At 38.7% G+C, this 23,005-nt stretch overlaps 1 protein-coding gene across 7 annotated transcripts in view; it reads left to right on the top strand.

The window, feature by feature from the left end:
• Window positions 1-22,781, top strand: part of FOXN3 (forkhead box N3) — a 230,321-nt gene extending 207,540 nt beyond the window's left edge. For all 7 annotated transcript variants that reach the window (XM_085225480.1, XM_085225484.1, XM_085225483.1 and 4 more), the window contains 2 exons: window positions 5,612-5,720; window positions 15,422-22,781. In XM_085225480.1, the coding sequence (XP_085081606.1) occupies window positions 5,612-5,720; window positions 15,422-15,971 (659 nt within the window). In that variant the 3' untranslated portion in view covers window positions 15,972-22,781. The remainder of the gene's footprint in view (window positions 1-5,611; window positions 5,721-15,421) is intronic.
• Window positions 22,782-23,005: the final 224 nt, after the last annotated feature.

Here is a 23,005-nt window from a genome sequence, read left to right as displayed (position 1 = left end):
ATTAAAGTGAAGAAATGATATTGGAGAGAGAACTTACTGTTCTGATGTACTTTCTCCCTACTACTTGTATTTTGATTTAGCAGTATGTTTTGTTTGCTGTAGGGAATTTCAAGGCTGGGGGATTGTTAATTTTTATTCCATTTCTGAGCACAAAAGTATTTCACTACCAGTCTCTGAGTAAATAGCGCTGTCGTTAACCAGTTCCAGTATCACCAAAATGGTTGGCTGGCATTTTTTACTTAATGAGGAAAAAAAAAAAAAAAAAAAGCTCTGAAGATTAGATTATTTTTATTAAAAGCATTTACTTAAGGTATGAATGTGGTAGGATTATCAGGACATGCTTTTCCCTCCGTGCTCAAATTTTTGTTTAGAGTAAATAGCTGGTTGGGTGCATCCTCGATTTGCAGTTCGTTAGGGCTGCAGATTGTGGAATCTGAGTTCTAAAAAAAATTCTCTTAAATAGTAAAATAGAACATGCTAGGGAGACAGCATCAAATTTATGCTTGGGATAAGAGAGTTGGAGTGAATAAAGTTATGCATTTGGCAGATAATATTTGCTTCTGGCAATTTCTGATGTCCCATCAATTACACATCATCAGCAATTTCCTGTTTTCAGTTCTTGTAGCCTGAGATAAAGTATTCTGCTAAATGCTGTCCTGGAAGAGGAACTGGCAGAAAGAAGCTAAAGCTGACAGATATTAGCAGACATTCAGTATCTCTTGCCTATAGTAATTTCTTCCATGCTACATGAGGTGACTCAGGGAAGAGAGGCTGACATAAACGCGTGTGCCACATGATGACAGGAGAGGCAAAAGAAACCAGTCTGTCCCCACAGAATACCACCTTCGTGCTTTGAAAAGTTCACTTTCAGTAAAAACTCATTTTTCCTCACTACTCTAACAGTTGGCTACCTTGAGCTAGAGAGTTTAACAGAGCGTGCTTGTTTCCCAGATGATGTGAAGAACATGTCCGTTACCCCTTTTCTTATTAATTTCCTTAATTTACAACAAGTTATTTTCATTGCTGATTTAACTTCCGCCAACATTTGACCAAGAAGTCATGTTCCCTATTTAGTGAGGAGTTGGAGTGTAGTGTGTCTGCTGACACTTTCTACTGAGTATTTCCTCCATCATTTCCACTTATGTTTTGCTGCTTTAATACACTGAACAGTCATATCTTCAGAGAAAGACCCAATCTGACCTGGGTTTGGTTGCTGTGAAGGGCTTGGACAGGGTTGTTAGCTCAGCTGGACAGGAGGAGTTTGTTTCTGACACACGCTCTGTGAGATTATAGGTGTCATCTGCCAAGTGATGAAAGAAGTCCCACAGTTTGAGACGTTGTACTTAAGAATATGCTCAGTTGGAACAGTCCTGCACCAGCTGTGGGATGGCCATGCAGCCACCATGTTATTTTCCACCTCCAGCTGCTGAGTGCAGTCTGCATAGCAGCACTGGATTTTGGTATGGTTCTGTTGGATCTTTTTAACGTTATCTAACATTTTGATGGATTCTGATTATGGTATGTTCTACCACATGGCATTTACTTTATTGTCTGTGAAACTTGTTAATGTAAAAGTTTGCTGTAGAGTATAAAAGACAGAAAGATTATTTCCTCCTTGGAGAATTTCATAGATGTAGCTCTGATTTTTGATGTTATACGTATTGTTCCTCTGCAGTCAAGCACTAGAGACTTGAAATTCCAAATTCTGTTCCAGTTGTGGAATTTCACCAGAACAGAGTAAGATCAAAAATCCTTTGCCTCCTTAATGCAACAGATTAGAGGCAGATTCTCTGTATGGCTTATCTCTATTTACTCTAATTGAAATATTTCTTGGGTTTTAAGCTTTCTGGGATAGAAATGAGATCCATTGCCTCTTTCAGAACAAAGCAGTGATGGAAGCTGAAGGGTGAACAATGATTTTATTCTTTCAGACTCTTCAAGTTTCACTAAGAACATTTTATGAAAGAAGAAACCTTTTATCAAAAAGGTGTACTGATCTTTTTGCATTGTTTTTTTGAATTGTATTTCTCAGACATCACCGTCTCTAAGCGCTCACACAGAAAAGGTGTAAATTACATTTCACACTTCTGCCTAGGAATGTGGATCCATGTAACCTGCCTGTGCCTTTGGTTAAAGAAGCATTACAAAAGAGGACTCAGGACTGGATGGTGTTAGTACACACCAGCACTGATTTTTTATATGGTTTAGAGTAAATTATTTTACCTCCACACCTTGGTTTTCAATCTAAAATATAAATAACTAACCTCAAAGTACGGTTTCAAAACTTAATTAAAAGTAGGGAGGCACAAATTTATCTTTGGAATGAAAGCTTTACATATTTTCCAGTAAATAATACAAAAGCCCTCAAAAGTGCCAATGTGTGAAAATAATTCCTTGGATAATCAGTAACCATCTTCATACAACCTGTGCAAAGTAGTATCTGGGTATCAGGGACAACATATATGTTGGCAGTTTGTAGGTATCAACAATTTAAAATAAATTACTGTCATCTTTGGAGGGATGGGTGTTGATGCTGCTTGAAATGCAGTAGGTAGCAGTCACACAGTGCCATGCCAGCTGTGTGGGTAACCTAGAAATTAATAACTGCTGCTGCTGCATTGTTTTGATCACGACTGCTTTTCTATTTTATGTTAAGGATGCTGTGGAAACTCCTTTACCAACAAGTTATGTTTTTTCTTGCTGGTTCCAGATGTTTACAGGAAAGATCCACTGCACTATCTAGGTTTCTCATGTGGTTGATCCCTTGCACACAGCCTTTCTGTTTGCTTGCAAGGCTTAACTAGTGATACAGCGGTTCTGCTGCATTGTAATTCAGGGAGTTTTGGGAAACAAAAAGAGAAATGAGGACCAGTATCACTGCATTGCAAGCTGAAATAATTACTGAATTCTGAGTATTAATTTCAATATTCAGAGCTGTGGTATACTTAAGAAAAAATTAAGGCTTCTTTTGGCACTAGGAGTACTACCAAAGTCTTTGGATGGCACACTGAACAGACCAGGTGTAACTGAGGTGAATTTCATACGTAGGAATAGGTACCAGTGTGTCAAGGGGCCTCTTTGGGGGTAGTTTCAAAGGGCAGCGAACTTCTTTTTATTTTTTCTTTCTTTCTTCTCCTTAGCATTTGTTAATTACTGAAGGGAAGAGGTCGAATATGTTTGTGTGTTCAGACTGGAATCTTTTTAAATGTGAAGCTTTTGAAGAGGTCATTCCCAAGTAGCACAGCGTGACTTATGGATGGAAGGATGGTGTGAGTGTGGATATTAATAAATACAAACTCCAAGCTACAAAACATGGTGTACTTTATGTACATAAGAGTGCAGAAAATTGAAACTCTGAGAAAGCCAAGAAGAAAAGACATGACCCAATGGTTTTGGAGAAGTGATGGGTAAGAGTGAACAGGATTTTTTAAAGAAGCAATTTTTTAAAGGGGTGTCAGTAAAGCAGAAACAGGGAGAAAGGAGAGAAGGGCTGAGATAAATATCAGCTAACTTTGCCAGCAGACTGGGATAATTAAGTCACTGTGGAAAGAAGAGTTTGGGCATCAGGGAGTCTGTTGCTCCTTTTCTTGCAATAGAATTGCCAATGTGTTTGCTTTGAAGTTGTGTACGTATATTTATTTAGTCGGCACACATAGCTAACTGACAAATGAGTGTGTATGTGCATGCCTAAATGGTTTATTTCAGTATAAAACTATGGTTTGTATCTGAGTAAAGATGAAATTACCATATCTCTCTAGGTCAAATTTCTTGGTTCATTTCTTTTAAGGGGACTTTGTAAATACACAGAAACTGTACTATGTAGTGCAGAATGAAATCTGTTTCTCTTGTAAACCTGCTGGGAAATGATGCCCGTTGGAAATATGTCTTTTTGTTGATCTTTAGGTATATAGCAAGTTTATATGTTACTTTAAATTTGCCCATTCTCTGTGTGTTTTCTTCTAGACGTATCCTTGAGCAGACCATTTCACTTTTATAATGTTGTTGTTTTGGCCTTCATAAGGTTATGCTATGAAGCAAATATGAAACAAAATTTAAAAACCTCAGACTTCAGAGTTATTAGCAAGAGAACATTCCTCTATATTATTTACAAACCCAAGCACAGGAACATTGAAAGCCCTGAGTGAAGTGTACATGATCGATTTCTAGTGCTGGAAGAAAATGTGCACAAAGTAGTGAAGTATAAATAGCAAAAAGTGATTTTAAAATTATTTTGGTCATTGAAAGCTGACCCTAGTTGTTACAAAGTAGATTCTGTAATTTTGGCCATTTAAGTCTGTACTTAAACACCTAAATATAAATGACCTATTCTTCAGAGGTTCTCAGAAGCAAGGGTGGTATCACACAGTGGCAGGATTTGATTAAGGGGTGATGTGCTCTCACCAGCAGGAGAAAAGAAGATTATTTTCCCAGGACTAATCTTTGTGGTCTGGAATGAAGCAAGGTGAGCATCAGGATACAGGAAGGGGAGCGTGGCTCTGGCTTGGTGTTGATAGGTACCTCAGCAGCTTAAAAATAATGTGTTTCTAGGCCTGGATGTATTTCTCTGCCTCAGAGCTCACTAGCGTTTTCGAGTATGAGCATTTGAAGTTGGGCGTGTGAAGTGTGTACTTTGATTCTTAGGCTGTATGAGTTTTCTAGTCACTCTGTAATTTGCTTAAGTGAACCTTTGAAGGTAAAATTCTGTAGCTGTTTGTATTTATTTAATATGTATTTTTATAGTATCTATATGTTTAAAAATAACACATACACAGTAATGGTAATCATTGTCCTTTCGGACATTCCCCGTTAGGGGAAGGTAAATGCTGACTTTTGGTAAGGATTAGAAAAACAAGCTGATCATGGACATTAAAGAAGCATGTTTGGGTGAAGGCTACTAGTGGTTTCTGTTCAGTCTGCAGGGATTTAACAGTTGTGCAGTTATGCCCAAGTCCCTGGTAAGTGCTGTGTTCCGTAGTTCTGCAGCCCAAGGAGGAAGAAGAAAATGCTGAGGACACAGAAGAGCACCTCTGTAGAAATGAAGTACTGGGATGTTGGTTAAATTCTTACTGGCCAGAGCTGCAGTGCCAGATGCCCAGCCCAGTGACAAGACCCCAGTGAAACCTCCTATTCCCAGTGGCCAGTGCCTTTGCCCTTCGCTGAGGCCTGTGAACAGGCTGCATGCTGCAGGCACCTGACTGCCGGGTGCTTACATTCTGCTTGACTGTAAAGGGTCATTGTTTCTCACAGTAAATGAAAGTTACATCTATGCTCAGAGCTGTTTTTGACTCATAAGCACATACATTCCCAGAAGAACTGTGATTATAAAACCGGTGATTCAGTTGTACAAGGAATGATCTGCAGCAACTAGGTCAGGCAGTGGCTTCCACAAGCCACTTTATCACTAGTTGCTGTCAAAATATTTGCTATGAAAATAGCATTGAAAATAGGATGGCATTCACAAGAGTTGAGACGAGATGCTGGAAGGTAAGCAGTGCAGTACGCAAGCCTCTCCGATGTTTTCTCAATTCATTGAAAAGCTTAACTTTCACGTTTTGCTCACACACTTTGCTGATGTTTTTTAAAAGAAAAAATAAATCTTTTTGTTTTTTAGTTCCTCCAGGAGTGATACAGAATGGAGCTCGAGTTCTGAGTAGAGGAATATTTCCTGGAGCCAGGCCATTGCCAATCAGCCCTATAGGAAGCATGGCTGTTGCAGTAAGGTAAGAGTGGCTCATTGTGAGATCTTTATGGAATAAACTATTATTTTGCAGATAATATAATATTATGCATAAGCTTGGAACATGAGAAAATATACTGCTTGCTAATACTTAGAAGATTTTAAATGAAAGAAACCCTCTGCCATCCAAAACTCATGGACTGCCATTCTTTGCAAGATAGTCTTGGCATTTCTGTCTTATTTCATAAAGGCGTATAAAGAGCATCGTTTTGTTTTCACTGGCAAGTTGAAGGCAGCTTTCTGTAAGAAGCTCCTCGGGTGGCCTCTTTTTCTTAGTGCAGATGTGTTTTCCTGCCCCTATCCCCCTTTAAAGACAGTTTCCTGATTCTTTTTTCTGGGATTAAATACCTATAGCTGTTATTTTGTTATTAATGTGAGATGGTTTCTTTCATTACAGATTCTATTTCAAGGTTATACTGAGACATTCAAGGGTAAAATGTTGTTTGAAGATCCTCGACTTTTTTTCCAGAAAGCAGGGCACTAAGGGACATCTAGTGATGGCAATAAGAACTGTGGTTCAGCGGTTTGCTTTACTTAAAGTAGTGATGGCTTATTGTTGCACAAACAATTTGCCTCAGGTGTAACTCCGTTTTCTGTCAGTCACAACAGAGAATAATTCCGTCAAGTGTGCTGCCAGTGCTCTTTCAAAACTCACATTAGCGGTAAAAGCCATTCCAGCTCAGGCACTTGGATATTCTGGGTGGGATTTCATATTCAGTGCTGGTGCTGCTTTGCTGGGCTGTGACACAGTGTTGCACACTAGTCTCAGTAAGCAGTTGCAAAGCAGTGAAATGAAGGAGCTTGATAGCTACTTGTTCCATCATTATTTACTTGGGATTTTTTTCATTGCAATTTATTTTTTATCTCTTTTCAGAATTACTTCTAGCTCTTTGGGGATAGTTTTTACATCCAAAAAAATGGGGAGAGAGAGAGAGAGAACCTCCAATATTCACGTAATCTTGATGACTAAAAATGCAGAGAAGGAAAGACAGTAACTTTGATGGGCAGCTGCTTCAACTGTTTTTCGTATTTGCTATGCTGTAGAGATACAACCCTAGGGGTCATCCCCCAGAAGTATGCAGAGTTTTTCTCCATCTCACTTTTCTGCTGTCTGGTCCTGCTAGCAGTGGAGGGCAGCCATCTTCAGTGGCTTTGCTTTTGGCTTTGGCTGGTACTTGTATTCTGCTGCAGAGGAGACTGCAGAGCTATGGGACTGCTGGATTGTATATTGTATATATACATGCATTTAGGAAGTGACCAAGCTAAACAGAAGATGCGGTGGTCTGAATATTCTCTGAATATGCAGCTTATCTGCACTTCCAGCTTAGGGCCCTTCCTTAGGAAGAGGAGACTTTCTGTTCTATAATCAGGGTTAACTTAAGGAGGAGATAGATCTTTTTTTCCATCCATGGCCACTCAAAAAAAAAATCTCCAAATTGCTGTGTTGCAAGGCTGCATATAGTTAACTTTTATACATTTCTGAGGACTTCTCTTTGGAGTGGGAGGGGGTCTGCAGGTAGAACAGGACCGTCACCAGCTACCTGCTAATCTAGATTTGGGAGATAAGGGATTTTACCCCTCCCTTGCTTACGTTCTTTTTGCTCAGTCTCACAGAAGAGCATTTATAATTTGTTAACACAGACATATTTCTAATTCTTTTTGTTCTCTTCTCCAGCCTTAGGCAATAGTAGAAATAGCTTGCTAGGAATATATTGCTGGTCTGCATGATGTCTGCTGTTCTTTAGGAGCTTCTGCAATATCTTCTCTTCTAATTCTTGGAAAAAAAAAGTGGGGGGAGAGCAGGGAAGAGGCTGTGAGAAATTTGGATAAGTTAAGGGATTCTCTGAAGCAGAGCAAGTTCAGAAGACAGTTTTGTCTTTTGCCTACTGGGGATATTAAGATTCAGAATTAATTTAGGAAAGTCATTTTGGATGCATGGTACCTTTTAGAACATCATCTGGACCTCTGAAAACTGGATATTTCTGTTACTGTAAAAACAACATCCTGTTTCTTGGTGCTTGCTCCTCTCTTCAGACATGCACAGCTAAATGGAGCCTGTCGTGCTGAGCTTTTGTGGCATCTCATGGAAATCCATACAACTTCTGCTTATCGTGTACAGCAGAGGGAATTTATCCCAGTGTCTGTGCAGCCTTCCTCTATTGCTGTGAAGAGTGGGAGTACTGCTTATGTGTAGCTTCCTTCCTTGCATGGAGGGAGTTGCCCTAATCAGGCTGGCAGGGAGTGTTTTCAGAAATGTCCCCTTCCAGCTTTTTCATCAGCAGCAGGTCTGCTGGGCAGCCATAGCAAGTGGTGTAGTCTGATTTTCCAGTTAACCTGCAGAAGTTGTGTCCCTCAGCCTATATATTCAGGGAAGGCCAGACAACTTCTTTCCAATAAGATTTTACTCAGTTGTGTATTTTCTGGAGAAGAGTTCTTCTGATGTTCTGAATGAAAAGCCATAAACCAGGTTTCTTTTAATTTAGTTCTGTTACACAGTCCCTTGCCTTCACTTGGGTTTCCATTTTGTGTCATATGCTGAAGAACACAGCAAAATGAAAGATAAGTCTATGCAGCTAGATTTGTTACCAAGCAGACCACGTGCAAATAACCTGCAGTATGTTACCCTGATGTGCAGACTGCCATTACTGTCGAAATGGAGTAACAAGTTTGATCTTGGGTTAAATTTGCAGTTGTAATTAGGCAGAATGTTTTGACAAATCTGTTATTCAGAAGAGAGACCGAAACCACAGCACAGACCTAAGAGACATTGAAATCAGTGTTTTCTGATACATTAGCTCCCATTAGCATGAAAGTTAACTGTGCAATTCTTGTTGTTCTGTCCCTGCGCAAGATACCAATGTGTTGTTGCTCCCATGTAACTACATACAATTACATTATCCTTTATACATAAAATATGATAGAGTTAAGTAGGATGAATTAAAAAACCCTACTAAAAAGTAGTTAGAAGCAAGAAGTCCACCAGTTTCCATAAATAAAGAATAGCAGTTGAAGAGGGCATCGTTATGTTGTAGTGCATTTGGCTTAAATTGCACAAATAGGTCTTTCATTCCAAACTAATCTACAAGCAGAAAAGGCTTCCCACACTGTTTTTACTTTGAAAATCATCCAGTGGTGTTAAATCTCCACAGCAGAGCATAATTGGTTGTGTTCTGACAGTAGCTTTTTATTTCCTTTATTCACACTTCTTTTAGCTTGTTTATCATCCATATTTTCCATGTTGTGGCTGACAAGTCTGAGACCCACCCAAAGACAGCAGGGGAAAATAAGGTTTTCAAAGCTGTGCAGTGTGTAGCATGTCTCTTACATGAGATCCATCTTATATATTTTTGGCAGACCGTATCACCATACAGTTCCCCAAGTGAATCTAAAAGCCAATGCAGTTATACTCTGAATACATAGAAAATAAAATACTGACTTAAAAAGGTATTCAGTGAAAGCAAGCGAAGTAAGTAGTGGCTTACATGAGCATGGAGTTGACTGTGCTTTGAAGGTGAGATTTTGCTCTTACTTACTACTTATTAAAATTCAAAAACATCCTTTAGATGTTTCTCTAGGAGGACTTCTGTAGACACTTCAGTAGGCATAGTCTCTATCAAAATGGCCAATACATTTGCAGCATGCATTGTGGCAAGGTGCAGGAAGCTCTGTCAAATGCAGTCACGTTCCAAATTCGTAAGGTGGTACCAATTACACCAACCCTTTGGAAGAGCATGAGCTTGGTAGAGCTGTTTGGACTACAATGCCAGTGCATTCAGCAGAAACCTCTCACCATGATGTCTGTAAATTGCCTCAGTTTTCTTCAGCACATGCATGGATTGTGTCTGTGCACATCCTTCCCACAGCACAGCAGACCTGCTAGGCCTAAGCCTTCCCTGCCTGCAGTGGGCAAATCCCCTGAGGTGAAGTTAGTGGAATTTCACTCCACAGAAAACCTCAACAGCTGTGTGGCACAGACCTTGATGTTTAGTCCAGGTTAGTTTGCAAAAGATGTTTTGCTGAATATCTCTGGCAATATTTATGTAATAGGCCTTTTTGTTTGTTTGTTTTCCTCATCTCTGAATGTTCACTGTGCGACAGAGGCATTTTTAACAGCATTTGGATGGGCTCCCGGGGGACCTGGGCTTCATGGCACTCTAGTCTTCGGTACTCATAATGAGTAGGCAGGCTTCCTCACTTTTTGGTCAGATTCAGCTACCATCAAAAGTAGGATTGGATTGTGAATTCTTTATCTATAACCTCTTAGTTCTGTTTTCTGTCCTAATCCTGCTTTTCCCACTGAACAGACAACCAAGGAGAGCTGATGCTTTTAGCTCCTACTAATTTCCTTTTACTTTTGGAACTGTTCCTGCATGTGGGCAGTTTGTTGCTAGCCTTGCTCCATGAGGCTTTGCAGTCTGTTCAGTGGCCAAATGGCAACCCTATCCCATATCACCAGCCATTAAATTCACCTGAGATGCAGGTAAAAAAGAGGGAAGAAGAGGTCACAGATATCTTGGTGGGAAATACTAAGGAACAGGTAAAACCTTTAGGATTTGGGATGAATTGGGATGCTAAGCAGAGCCATTCCTAATAAAGTTGCTGTGGCTGGATTTGGCTGGACTCTGTGTTTGTTGATACAATCAGAAATTTTAGGATGGAGTGTAGTACTGACCCTCTTTGCTTAACTGCTAGTTTTTTGTTTGTTTATTTGTTTTTTGCTAATATTTCAGCAAGGTGAATCCAAATAATGTTTCAGTCTGGTTGAAAACTTAGGTCAAGCTTTTTTATATGCCACTTCATGCCATTGTAACAGATTCAATTACTTTTAGTTGTGTTTGTTAGAAAAAAAAAAGGTATTAAATAACTACAGATTAAAAATTAAAACTGATGAGAAATTATTTATTTCTGTTTTTAAATTCTCCTTTCTCACAAAACATTTCTGACTTCCAAAGGAATTTCAGTTATCTGTAAATTGCATGCAGAAATTTACAGGGAATTTCCCAAAGTGAAAAAATTTGCCATTCAGGTTTCCAAGACAGTTTCCTAGAGAAGGGAAGCACATCCACACTGGTGGAGCTACTGCTTCTCCTTTATTTTGAAATAAAAGAAATAATCCAAAACTAACAAAATCACACACACCCAAAAGCAGCATTAACAGGCCTTAGCTACCTGAGCAGCATTATATTTTAAAATAACTTTTGTTTCTTTTTTAACTAGTAATGCTGCAGTTCCTCTGCTGCTCATTATCATTGGAGTTTGACAAGAATAGCTGTTATGCCTAATTTTATTTGAAGAGGCAAGATTTTTATTTATGATTATTTCAACTTCAAATTTGTAGGGCAATTACTATATTATACCTTGAAATCAATTATTCAAGAGTGATTAAATAAACCAAACATAAGTAACATGTGCACCACAGATGCCAAAGCATTGTAGGATTATATGCTCTTGTGTCTGCACACAATTACTTCTGCTTAAAGGAACTGGTAGATATTTCCTTTCATAAATTCTTAAGTAGGTTTTCTTAATGTTCTTGTGTATTACTGATATGTCCAGTTTAACAATTCCCACGTCATCCTTGTTGGATTGCTTTCCCCTTTTCACCTGCAGCAGGCAGGGTGTGTATCTCTGTAAGAGGTTCCATAATAGTGTAACTGACTTGTTTTAACTCAGTAGCCCCTGATAGAATCTTGTCATACAACAAGTGAGCATCACTTATCTTCCATATGCTTGCTTATTGTCCCATCTGCTGGTATGTAGTGTTTATAATAACAGTTCAACTACCTGTATCTAAAACTGACTCTCCTGAATTTTCCTCTGAAATCATATTACCTTTATGTTAAAAGAGTGTGTTAGCAAACCTGGAATCTGACAAAATGCATACATTCAACTTACAGTAGCAAACTGTATTACTTTCTTCATATCTTTTAACTGTCTGTTTCCAAAAATCACACTACCTGTCATCCAAAATGCTTAGAGGGATTAAGCTGGTATTTAAACTTTATGTAGGTTTGTTTTGTTCAACAAATGAATATACCTGTCTCTGATGTGGAATACAGTAAGTATTTGTCAGTCACACTTCCTGCATGTTGCAGACAGAATGGAGACTTACTTCTGCTGCATCCCAAGGAAGACCCTTTTAAAAAGCAGAAGCAGTGACGCTGTGCAAAAGCAACTGTTTCATTACTGCATTGAGATCCAGCTCCTGTAGGCTCCATTTTGCTCCTGATGAAATTAGTAACTCATATCAATTTACAAGGGGAATGGAATCAGGCTTTCAAAAGGCCAACTTATCTCTGTAGACCTTGAGGGTTGTGTAATTGTGCGACAGCAAAATTGAAATATTAAAAGAATCTGTGCATGGTACTTTTAGGCGTAGAACTGTGGTTAAGAACCCTCAAGCAAATAAGACTCTGTAGGATGAAAAGCTCCAGAGACTGCCCCATGGGCTTTCCTGACAGAGGCAGGCATATTTGAGAACACGTCAGTTTCTGGAAATTTTGAAATGAAGTGCTGAACTAGAAAATGGGGAAATAATAAGGTATTACTTTAAATTTTGCCTCACTGTTATACTGAGCACGCAACTCTTAAATATTTTTTCTTCTTCAATATCATTTAATACTAATCCAAACATCAGAGCAAGTGCCTGTTTTAAAGAACTATTGTTGTTTCAGTGACAAAGTTAGAATTACAACCAGAATTTTGAGCAAAAATAGATTCAGCTGGCCAAAATCTGTCCCCTGAAGCCTGGGGGAATTCATCTGCTGATGATCCGCCTTGAACTTAGCATATCACCAGATTGATGTGTGAGTGTGTGAGTGGGTACGAGCACAATATGAAGCTTGACAATGTCTGAGAAGCATGTGTGGATTATTAATGATTTAGGTAATAGTTTATTAAACTCTTACTTATGTAGTAATATCAGTTATAACTAATTCTTCCTATGTTTTGGCCTGTTGCCTATCAGATGAATTTACTTTCAGGCTACGTGAATGTTGACCCGATGAATATCCTAAGCCACTCTGCCTGTATAACTCATTTTCATCTCTGCAGATTAGCCTTGCTACTTCTCTCCTTGACCTTCTTTCTCTTCCTTTTTTATTTCCCCAAGCAGAACTGGTTGGAAATCTTTCAAAATGTAAGTGAAAAATATAAAAATTTTTCTGAGATGCAAATGCTGTCCATTTCCTGACCAGTTCCACCGTAGCTCCTTTTCTTTTGAAATGCAGTATTTCCTATCTTCTCCCACTTATTTTAAAGTGACTCTTTTTTTGTCCTTTTCTGTCTGTCTTTGCCATTATCCCTGTTTGCAATCATTCCTGTGGGATTCTAACCCCATAGTAGTACACTTTCCCCCAGGACATTGCTCCTGTAGTCCCTGGGCCTTTTCATTCCAATTTTCTGTTTTTGTTGTTGTTGTTTATTTTTTGTTTGTTTTCATTGTTGTTTTTTTTAGGGGATTGGGATCTGGAGTATGTCCCTTGGGCAGAGCTTTTGAATCCAAATTAGAGCCCCTTTAGGGAAAGCAAACACTAAACTCAAGAGGGGGCAAACCAGGGTGGTGTTTTGGCACATGGTTGCTCTGCTCCATGGAACTGTTGTTTTCCTTTTATTGATAGTTTCTGAGAACAAATAGAGGTAGATCTCATAACACAAAAATGGGCATCTTAATTTAAATCCCATCTGTCAGAATCCTTGTTCACTAGTAACTTAATCCATAAGCATTCCACTTGGGTTCCTACCTATTCTGTCCTGTGTTTTTTTCCCTTGGAGCAAGAATTTATTGGTGGCTTTATATGGGGAACTAGGAGCATGTGATGTTTACTGAGCCACATTGCCCTGACTATTAGCTGCCTAATAAAATCAAGTAACTTCAATTTTATGCAAATTTATGATAATTTTGAACATATTTAAATGTAAATTTACCCTAAAAATGAAGAATCTGTCACTTAAAATGCATCACATGCTTCCTCGTAATGACTGATCTTAAGGAGTTGGTTATAAATTCACCTTTCAACTAGTTTAGTATGGATGATTTCTTCTTTTAAGCATTTGGCATCTTCTAATGACAACCCCTGCAGTGGGAAACCATCACAGAGTAAATGCAGCTGGCTTGCTGCACAGTCATGAATGACATTGCATTTAGTTATTAATAATTGAAGGAGCATTGTGTATTCTTTCTGGGTTTTGTATATAATTTATGGATCATAAAGCTACTTGAAAATCTAAGTGAAAATAATTTTATTGAGCAAAAGTGGCTGCTAATAACTGTGCCTTCTGTTACATATATTTATCTGAAAGTACTGTAAATAAGAACATTTGGGGAGACTGATTAATGCACTGCCTTTTAGCACTGTCCTGTCACTGCTTCTCAGAAGCTGTTTCTTACTTCAATAAGCTCCACAGATAAGTGCATTGAGATGAATAGGAACTGAGGGATTATATACTTCTCCTGTATTTTCAACCATACCTATCTAAAATGGATAATGCTCTGTTGTTCATTGTGTAAGGAAACCGGAACTGTGTGCAACACTCCCTGAAACCTAAAGCACTTCCCCATTTTTAAAGCAGAAACAGGACTACCCTGGTCACTGTCACATTTCTGTTAAGAAGCACCTGTGTTCAGTGTGCATTTTTAACCAACGCAGTCATGATTGTATGAAAGCACTGTGATGATAGCATGAAGGTGGCAGGACCAGATCTTAAAGTGGTTTATCATGTGACAGATGAAACAGCCTTGCTTGTTTTTGATTTTTGTTTTTATTGATAGACGAGTTCAAGGCTGGTGAACTGGCAGGGAAAATGATGATGCCTCTACTCAGGGATGAGCATCTCCCTCTCCTTTTCTAGTAGAAATTAAACACTGCACAGAGGCGATCCCTTCTGCAGCTGACTTGAGAGCATTGTGTTCTCTATTGTGAAGTCATTGGTAATGCTATAATATTTTCCAGTGCAGAAGGGGACACCATTAGTTTTTTAACATCTTGTGCTGCCATAGTTCCCACAGTGCTGAGAACTATGTGCCATAAAACCTAAGAGGAAAATGAAAATTTCTAAAACAAAACCAGATTTTTTGGTACTCCTTGTTTTTGAATACATAATATTTTGTTGGCAGCGTTTTACCATCACACTGTTTTTAAGATCCACAAACTGATCACAGTCAGAAGTGTCAAAAATGTGTCAAAAATATCCTATCTGGGACCACACAGATTCCAGCTGAAATCCTCTTACCTGGGAATGGCAGAGCTGAGAAAGAGTCTCTGAGAGGAGGCAAAGGCAGAACACCAGGAAGTTGGTGTCTCTTCCCCACATTTTTAGTAGTATCATTTGAAAAGTTTGGAGGATATTTATATAACTCATCAGAACTTATTTAAAATCTAGTAAATAAAACTTTGTAATAATTTTCTTAAAACACGGATCAGGACTGCTCAGACATTACTTCTTACGGCCACCCTCCTTACTCCTGCCTCTTTTACTGCTATGTAACTGTTGCCTTGAAAAACATGTGGAGTCCAATTTGCAAACAATTGTAAAAAATCAGGTTTTGAAAGTGGCCTGCCTGGATGTTACTTCAGTAACCATAACTTTCGATTATCTGTCAGTTGTTTTCACCTTATTATTTTTTGCACTGAAGCAGGATTACTTCTCTGCGTTTTTTTCAACTACTTCAATTTGCTTTTCCAGGAATGGGATTACAAACTGCCGGATGCGGACAGAAAGCGAACAGTCTTGTGGCTCTCCAGTTGTTAGCGGTGACCCGAAGGAGGATCACAACTACAGCAGTGCCAAATCTTCCAACCACAGGAGCACATCACCTGCCAGTGACTCCGTTTCCTCTTCCTCTGCTGATGACCAGTATGAATTTGCAACTAAAGGTAGCCAAGACAGCAGTGAAGGAAGTGAAGTTAGCTTCCAGAGCCATGAGAGCCATAGTGAAACAGAAGAGGAGGACAAAAAGCAAAATCGGAAGGAGACCAAGGATTCTTTAGCTGACAGTGGGTATGCATCCCAGCACAAGAAAAGGCAACATTTAATGAAGGCGAAAAAAGTACCAAGTGACACACTGCCTCTTAAAAAGAGACGTACTGAAAAGCCCCCTGAGAGTGACGATGAGGAGATGAAAGAAGCAGCGGGATCTCTCCTGCATTTAGCAGGAATTCGATCCTGTTTGAATAACATCACCAATCGGACGGCAAAGGGGCAGAAAGAGCAAAAGGAAACCACAAAAAATTAGAACAAATCAATGATTTGTTTGAACTTACAAAGTTTTGTTTCAGCACGTCAGGTGAATTCTAATGATTTGTGGCAATATCAGCAATTTTTCCTTTTTTGTTTTTCTTTCTATTTGATTTTATTTCTTTTCTTTTTTTCTTTTTTACTTTTTTTTTTTTTTTTTTTTGGACCCTTAAGATTTTTATTTTTAAAGGAGATTGAAGCCATAGAACTCATACTGACACTCAGCTAATTTACAAAAGCTTTTCATTACCCGAAGACAAAAAGTTAACAACAGAAAAAAGCCAAAATCGCCATTGCTTTCTCCGGCTTGTCAAAAAATGCATGGTTGAATACGCAGTGACATCAACATTGTTGTGATGGGATAAGATCGGGCACTTGGAAATCTCTCTTACACTAGAAGAGATTGCATAATTTAGTAGTCATTCAGGCCTAACCCTTAAGATTTTTTTTAACGGCCTTACAATTGGGATGTGAGTGAATGTGAAGAAAGAGATTTGGGGGGAAAGAGAAGGCGTGTACTTCTCACACCAAACCACAGACCATCTAGTGGCACTTGGATTCACCGTGCCATAGAAGTCTTTGGACAGCCACTGGTGGCAACTGCGCATACCGTAATGCACTTCTAGTGCTTCATGTACTATATGTGGCTAATAGCGTGAAGACTGGTAACTTCTAAGTTTTGGGAAGTTTGAGCTGTGTATGCAATGAGTGAAATAATGAAAAGAAATGGGGGGGGGAGGGTGTGGCACTGTTAATAGCATTGCTAATCATTGAATTATGTCTTCTATATTAAATTAACTGAATGTTCAAAAAGCCATAAGCCCGAAGATTGGCACTGCGTGCAAAAAATAATAGTATAGGGAAAAACAAGCTATGTCTTCTGAACTGCCTGAGTGAAAAGCAATCAAGTCTAAGAAGTTACAGTAGATGTTAAGGAAGAAAATAAATCAGAATCCTTCTCTGTGGATCAAATATTTGATCTAACTGAGGGAAAAAAAAGCTACGAAACCTGCCATTAGTATTATTCTGTAATTTAAAAAAACAACAACAGGAAAACATATTGATGAACAGTGAAATTAAGTTCAACAGAACAGCTCCTACACTGCCCTCAGAAGGGAGCGTTGCAGTTAACGTCAGTCAGGATTCATCTGTGCAAAAACCACAGATTTCCAGATTCAACCAGCATAGCCAGCAGAAAAAAAAAAGATCCACACTGCATGGATTCCTTTTGGAACTGGGGGGGGAATACAAAAAGCAAACAATTTTTTTTATTCAAAGATGACAAAGTTCTTGTAAGGTAAATAATGTATTTAGCATGAAGCATGAATTATTTTCATATAAATATAGAAAATAGAGAGAAAGGCTATGCCTCTAATTTTTAAGCCCTTAGGCTTAGAGTTTGGTTGGTTTATTTTATTTTTTTGTTTTTGTTTTGTTTTGTTTTTGTTTTGGTTCTTTTTTGTTGTTGGGTTGTTTCTTCGTGGATTTTTTTTTTTTTTTTTTTTTTTTTTGAAGCAGGTGTTTAAGGTTTAACCTTCTTCAGGGACAAACACTGACTGTTGGGAAACTTACTCTGCAATATTAAAAAATAAAATCTTCATGCTCTGGTAGGGCTTGGATGGTTGAATTATACTGCCTTGTCTGCACATTCAGCCCCCTCTCCCTACTTCTCTTTAAAAAAAAAAAAAAAAGAAAAAAAGAAAAAAAAAGTAAAAGTGTGTCCTTTCTTCGTCTGTACATGTGTAACATGACGCAATAATCTGAGGGCAAGTTTAGTAGTGAGTGTGTATGACAGAATCAAGAGAATAATGGGAGATTAACTGAGGAAAACTCTCTGATTTGATTCAGGAATAAGTAGACAAGAAAATAGCTTTGCTAATTTGCCATGAGAAAATGAAGTTATTAACAGCCTTATTGAGGTGTCCCGAGAAAAAACAGTGCAACAGAGGGTGTGATTCAGGTATAGTGCTTCTCTCCTGGCACGGTGATTGTTAGATTGGAGATCCGTGCAGCCAAGGAAGCCATGAAATAGATAATGCAGTCTCTCTCACCTGGATTTGTCAGTTTGGCATAAAAAAGTTCCATACTTAAAATATCCTAGAGACAAGGAGAAAATCCCAGGGGCTGAAAAACCCTGCCACTTAACAGAATGAAATGGTTTCTGATAGAGAATACAGGTTTATATCCCAAAAACTGTTCCATTCAGCAGCATCAAGGTGGATCTAATTCCTGAAGAGTGAGTTAGGGAAGGGTCTGACTTTCCTCTCAGTGTAGTGGAAGGAATGTTGCATCTGGTGTATATGCAGTTAGGAAGCAGAAAGACCAATGGGTAGACTGGGCTGGACCTGGCAGCCTTCTCGTGCTCCACAAACGTTTTGTAATACAAAAAACAGGACCATGCTGGGGACAGGGCGCCAAAATTGTGCCTCTCCTCCCATCTCACTCAGTGTGCCCTGGGATCCAGGACCTGCCTTGTCAAGGATTGTCTGACAGCTGCTGGAGCCCAACATGACTGCCAGCTATGCAGATAAGGAAGGAGGGAGCCAAGGATGGTGCAAGGAGCAGCTCTGCACTCTCCTGTTTGCTGGTCCTGGGGCTGAGGCATGCAGGGCCGATGGCCAGCATATTACCGTTGGAATACACAGATATGAAACCTGTTGGCTGCCAACAGTTTTTGAGATAAAGTTGGGGAAAACAAAGTTTTCTATTGGCAATGGAGCCTGGAGATGGATGAGCCATATCTTTCCATTTTGATAGAGCCCTCTTGGTGTGATTGGGCTGCGACAGTCCCAAGCCACTTGGTCTGTAGGCAGAATGCACAGGCATTGAACCACACAGTCCTGCACGGGAGAATTTGGTCCTTCACTGTTTTATGAACTTCGAGGGCAGTCATTTGAAATACGAAGTAGTACAGTACCAACTTGCCACCACCTTTGCTCATTAATGCATAAGTTGCTCCACAGAGGAGGTATTTTAATATATATCAGAAAGCAACATTTAAAAGTCAAATTCATGGCAGAAAATGCACTGAAAATGGGGCTCTGCCATTTCTTTTCTCCAGAGAAAGTGATGTGGTTGTCTGCTGGTGGCCAGATCCTGCCCAGTCGCAACACTAATTGCAAAGCATTATTACTGACTGCAGTACATCAGTGCAAACAAGATCAGTGTCTGCTGCACAGCAAGTACTATTCATTAATGTGGACTCTTGGTGGCTAAATATGTAATTACCACTAGTATTACCTTAGAAATTGGTCATTTTGCGTAAATATCTAATTAAGCAGGTTATCTTTATAAGTATACACGTATATAATCTATCTAAGACTTCAACACCTTCTTTTTATACTTGCTGGTAAACGTAAACTGTTGGCAGGTGTCTGTTTTCATGTGAAATGTGTTCCTCCTCATTTGATCTGCTGAGGAGTTCACAGTTTGGCTGAGTGCTAATCAACATGATTTGATGCTTCCTCTAACTATTGACAAGTATATAATTTGGACTTGTATAAAATATTTATGAGTCACCTTTTAAAACGTTTTTTGTGGCTAGGCAAAAATGGCAGCTTTGTCAGAATTGGTAATACTCCATCAGAAAAGTTCTGTCCTTTTTTTTAGTTATTATTAAGAATTGAGTGTGTTTTTCCAGAAGAAAAAAAAAAGTCGTCTCCTCAACCCAATTGTCTCTCCTTACAGTGAGTCATGCCAAAACTGGGCGGTAATTGCACTGTATTACAAGCTCTCTCACTTGCCAGACATGAGGTGGTTGGGTTTTGCTTGTTTCCTTTCTTTACTAAGCCATTTTGGGGTGAGAAGTCATAGAATCTCTTAACTTTCTGTTTTCCTCACTCTATTAGTATTGCCAAATAAATGGTTCTCCAGAACAGGTGGGAAATAGAGGAATCCTGGTAGGTCAGCAAGAATTTAGTGGCAAGTTTCTAGATGTGTGTTGTAAGGGTCACTCAGACTTCACCAGGAGTTTCCTTGGAATATACCCTCTGCAGGGAGAAGCTCTTGCAGCCAGATGCCACAAGCAGATTTCACGGGAGTCTGCAGGGAGGTGAAATCTGCTGGCCATGTTTGCATGCTGCAAGCAGTTGGATGTTCTCATGAGAAGTCATTTTGATGCAGATTTTTGCCTGCATTTAGAGATTTGGGCACGGTTCTTGAACAGCTTTAATACAACATCCCATAACTGTTTCTGAAAGCAATTTGATGCTGAACTTCTGGTAAAACCAGCAGTAGTTCTGTCAAGATCACCAGAGCTTTGCGGAGGGATGAGACATGCTGTTTAAGACCGCAGAACTAGCCTGTGGCTGTATTCTTACTGGTAATTCAAGTGATGTCCAGGCTGACTCCTGTCTTACCTTAAAAGGAGAAGAGAATCCCAAAGGAGGTGCATCAGCTTCCGATGTTCAACTGAATTACCGTTTACCTTAGCAAAAGATACAAGGAAACCCTGTGGGCTGTGTTCTTCACCGGAGTGGGGTAGAGGGGTGTCAACATACTTGAACGTACTAAATCCTAAGTTGTATGCCAAATGGCACCATGGATAAAATGGCCATTTTCTCAGTAGCCAAATCATCGAGATCCTAATTTTTCTGGAATTATTTCTGTATCTAAACATGTAGATAGGCACAGTCTGGGATTTTCTAGAACCTCAGGGTGTCTCGTCTCCTTTGCAGTCAGTGGAGCTACAGACATCCAAGTGCTCTTGAAAATCTATACTGTTTTATTATTACCATTTTTCCTTTGATCTGGCCCAAGTAGTTTTTTAAAACATTGCTGTCCTGTGCTCCAGGATTAAGGTATAGAGAGAATGCATTTACTTCCAGATGCAATGCAATTTACTTCACTTCATGGAGAATGCAGACGTTCCTTCGAGTATGCCACTGCTGCTTGAACAGCTCGTGGGCATACTTTACAGGAAATGTTTTGAAAACCTTTTCTTGACTTTGCCACCAAAAGAGCATTTGAACCATACATCCTCTTGATTGTAACAGAATATCAGTGTTGACTGTCTGACCAGTTAAGTTTTAGTAGTGTTCTTCACAGCCCTCCAGTAATATATCAAACACTGTTATGCACATAATGCAGCACTGTGATCTAATTTAAATAATACTTTTTTATTATTTATACTACTCTATGTAATATACATCAACACTTTGCTATATAACCTAAGTGATAACCCTCTTCTTAGTTATCTGCCAAACTCTGAATTTCTGTTTGGTTTATATTGCATTTAGCACAGTTACCAAGTTGTAATGATGTCTCTTTTCCTTTGAAATGGAATGTGTAAGTCAAACTATACATTTGTGTGTTTCTGTTTTAAGCTGGAGTTTATAAGGATTTACACACAACATTCGGTGTTCTGTATAAATCTGCATACATTTGTGAATTCATCTGCTAATCCCCTTTTATTTAGAAAGTATTAATTAATGGTGGTTTATTAGGGTTTTTTTGGGTTTTGTTTTTTGGGGTTTTTTTTGTTTGTTTTGTTTTTGTTTTTTTGCATTTTTACTTCTAGTACTGGTTATTCTTGAATTAAGCAGAGACTTGTCAGCTGGGTTGCTTTATCATGTACATGACCTTACAATTCTTCCACAGTTCAGCCAACAAGTACTAGCTTCACTGACCAAAAAAAGTCTCAACCTAATGTGTCTATGGTGCTGTATTTTGCTGGTGTACATTTAAAACCAGAAATGATCTAGAGGTCACTTTGAGTTGTTCTAATAAGTAGCCTTTCCTGGTTTGGAGAGCTTGGGTTTTGTTTTTGTTTTAGCATTGAAACAAGAAGTATTTATCTGAAGCTATATCATGGTTTTTCTACTGTATCACGTTTCCTTTTGCAAAAAGGGGAAACGGGCCTGATGGAACAGCCTCTCCCAGACAGTGGAAGGCATTTCTGTTTCAGTTTTTCTTTTTTGCTTAATTTCATTGGCCGTTGGATCAGGCCAGCAGTCCGAGAGTTCATTATCTGAGGGTTTAAGGGATAACTGCTACTTGTGCTAGAATTATGTGTTGCATTCTGCAATGACCATCATCTGGAAATGGGAATCTCTTTACTCTGGCCTAAAATCCCAAGACATTTTTTTCTTTCAGATTAACCATTGAACTTCAGTACATTTTTAAGTTAACAGAGCATTGTACATTTCTGAGTATGTGTGTGGGATGACAATTGAAAGTAATACCTGTACCTGATAACCAGTTCCATGCCTGCATCATTCACACTCACTACTTAAAACTGCCATGATGTAAAATGTCGGGGGGAATGATTTGTGTGTGTATGAAAAGCATTATGGACTTGTACATTTTTTTTATACTCTGATCTGTAATTTCTGAAATATTTTGTTTTACAGAAAAAAAAAAAAAAAAGTGATAAAGCAATCAAAAGACCAAGAGATTTAATATCAATGCTTAAGGGTCACAGGACCTTAACTGGCCAATATGTTAATTTAGTACAGTGATAAGCCAATTTTTTTTCCTGTACTTGGCATCTGAAACTGCCAATTTCATCAATATTAAAATACAAACTGTGATGGGGAATGATAACAGTGATGTTAAGTTGTATTTGTGTTTACCTAAATGAGCAGTCCGAAGACAAGTGCAATCAGCTGATCTTTAGGGAATATGAAAATGTTGATTTAGAGGCATACTTGCATTTTACATTTTCTTGATGTGTAATCATATTGCCAAAGACAAACTACTTCATCAATTATTATTGTAAATAACACTTTCCCAAAACCTACCATAAAGTTTCTGTGATGTATTGTCTTCCAGTTGCAATAAAAATTACTGAGTTGCATCAATTGAACAATTGTAGTTTTGTGAGTACTGTCTTCAAAATACACTCAGGTATTATAGAGGAAAAACAGTGTTTTTTTTTTCACAAATGAATTGCTTCATTTTTAAGTACTTCTAACCCCAGTGGGATGTTGCTTGTATTTTCACTGCAGTAGGAATCAACTCATGTTAATTTGCTGTCATCTGCAAATTACTAGACATCATATTAAATTGCTGTTAAATTTAGAGTCTGATCTT

This window comes from Meleagris gallopavo, chromosome 5 (genome assembly GCF_905368555.1).
Source record: "Meleagris gallopavo chromosome 5, MGAL_WU_HG_1.1, whole genome shotgun sequence".
Classification (NCBI taxonomy): domain Eukaryota; kingdom Metazoa; phylum Chordata; class Aves; order Galliformes; family Phasianidae; genus Meleagris; species Meleagris gallopavo.
The sequence above is the reverse complement of the archived record's forward strand: the minus strand, read 5'-3'. Positions and strand labels throughout refer to the sequence as shown.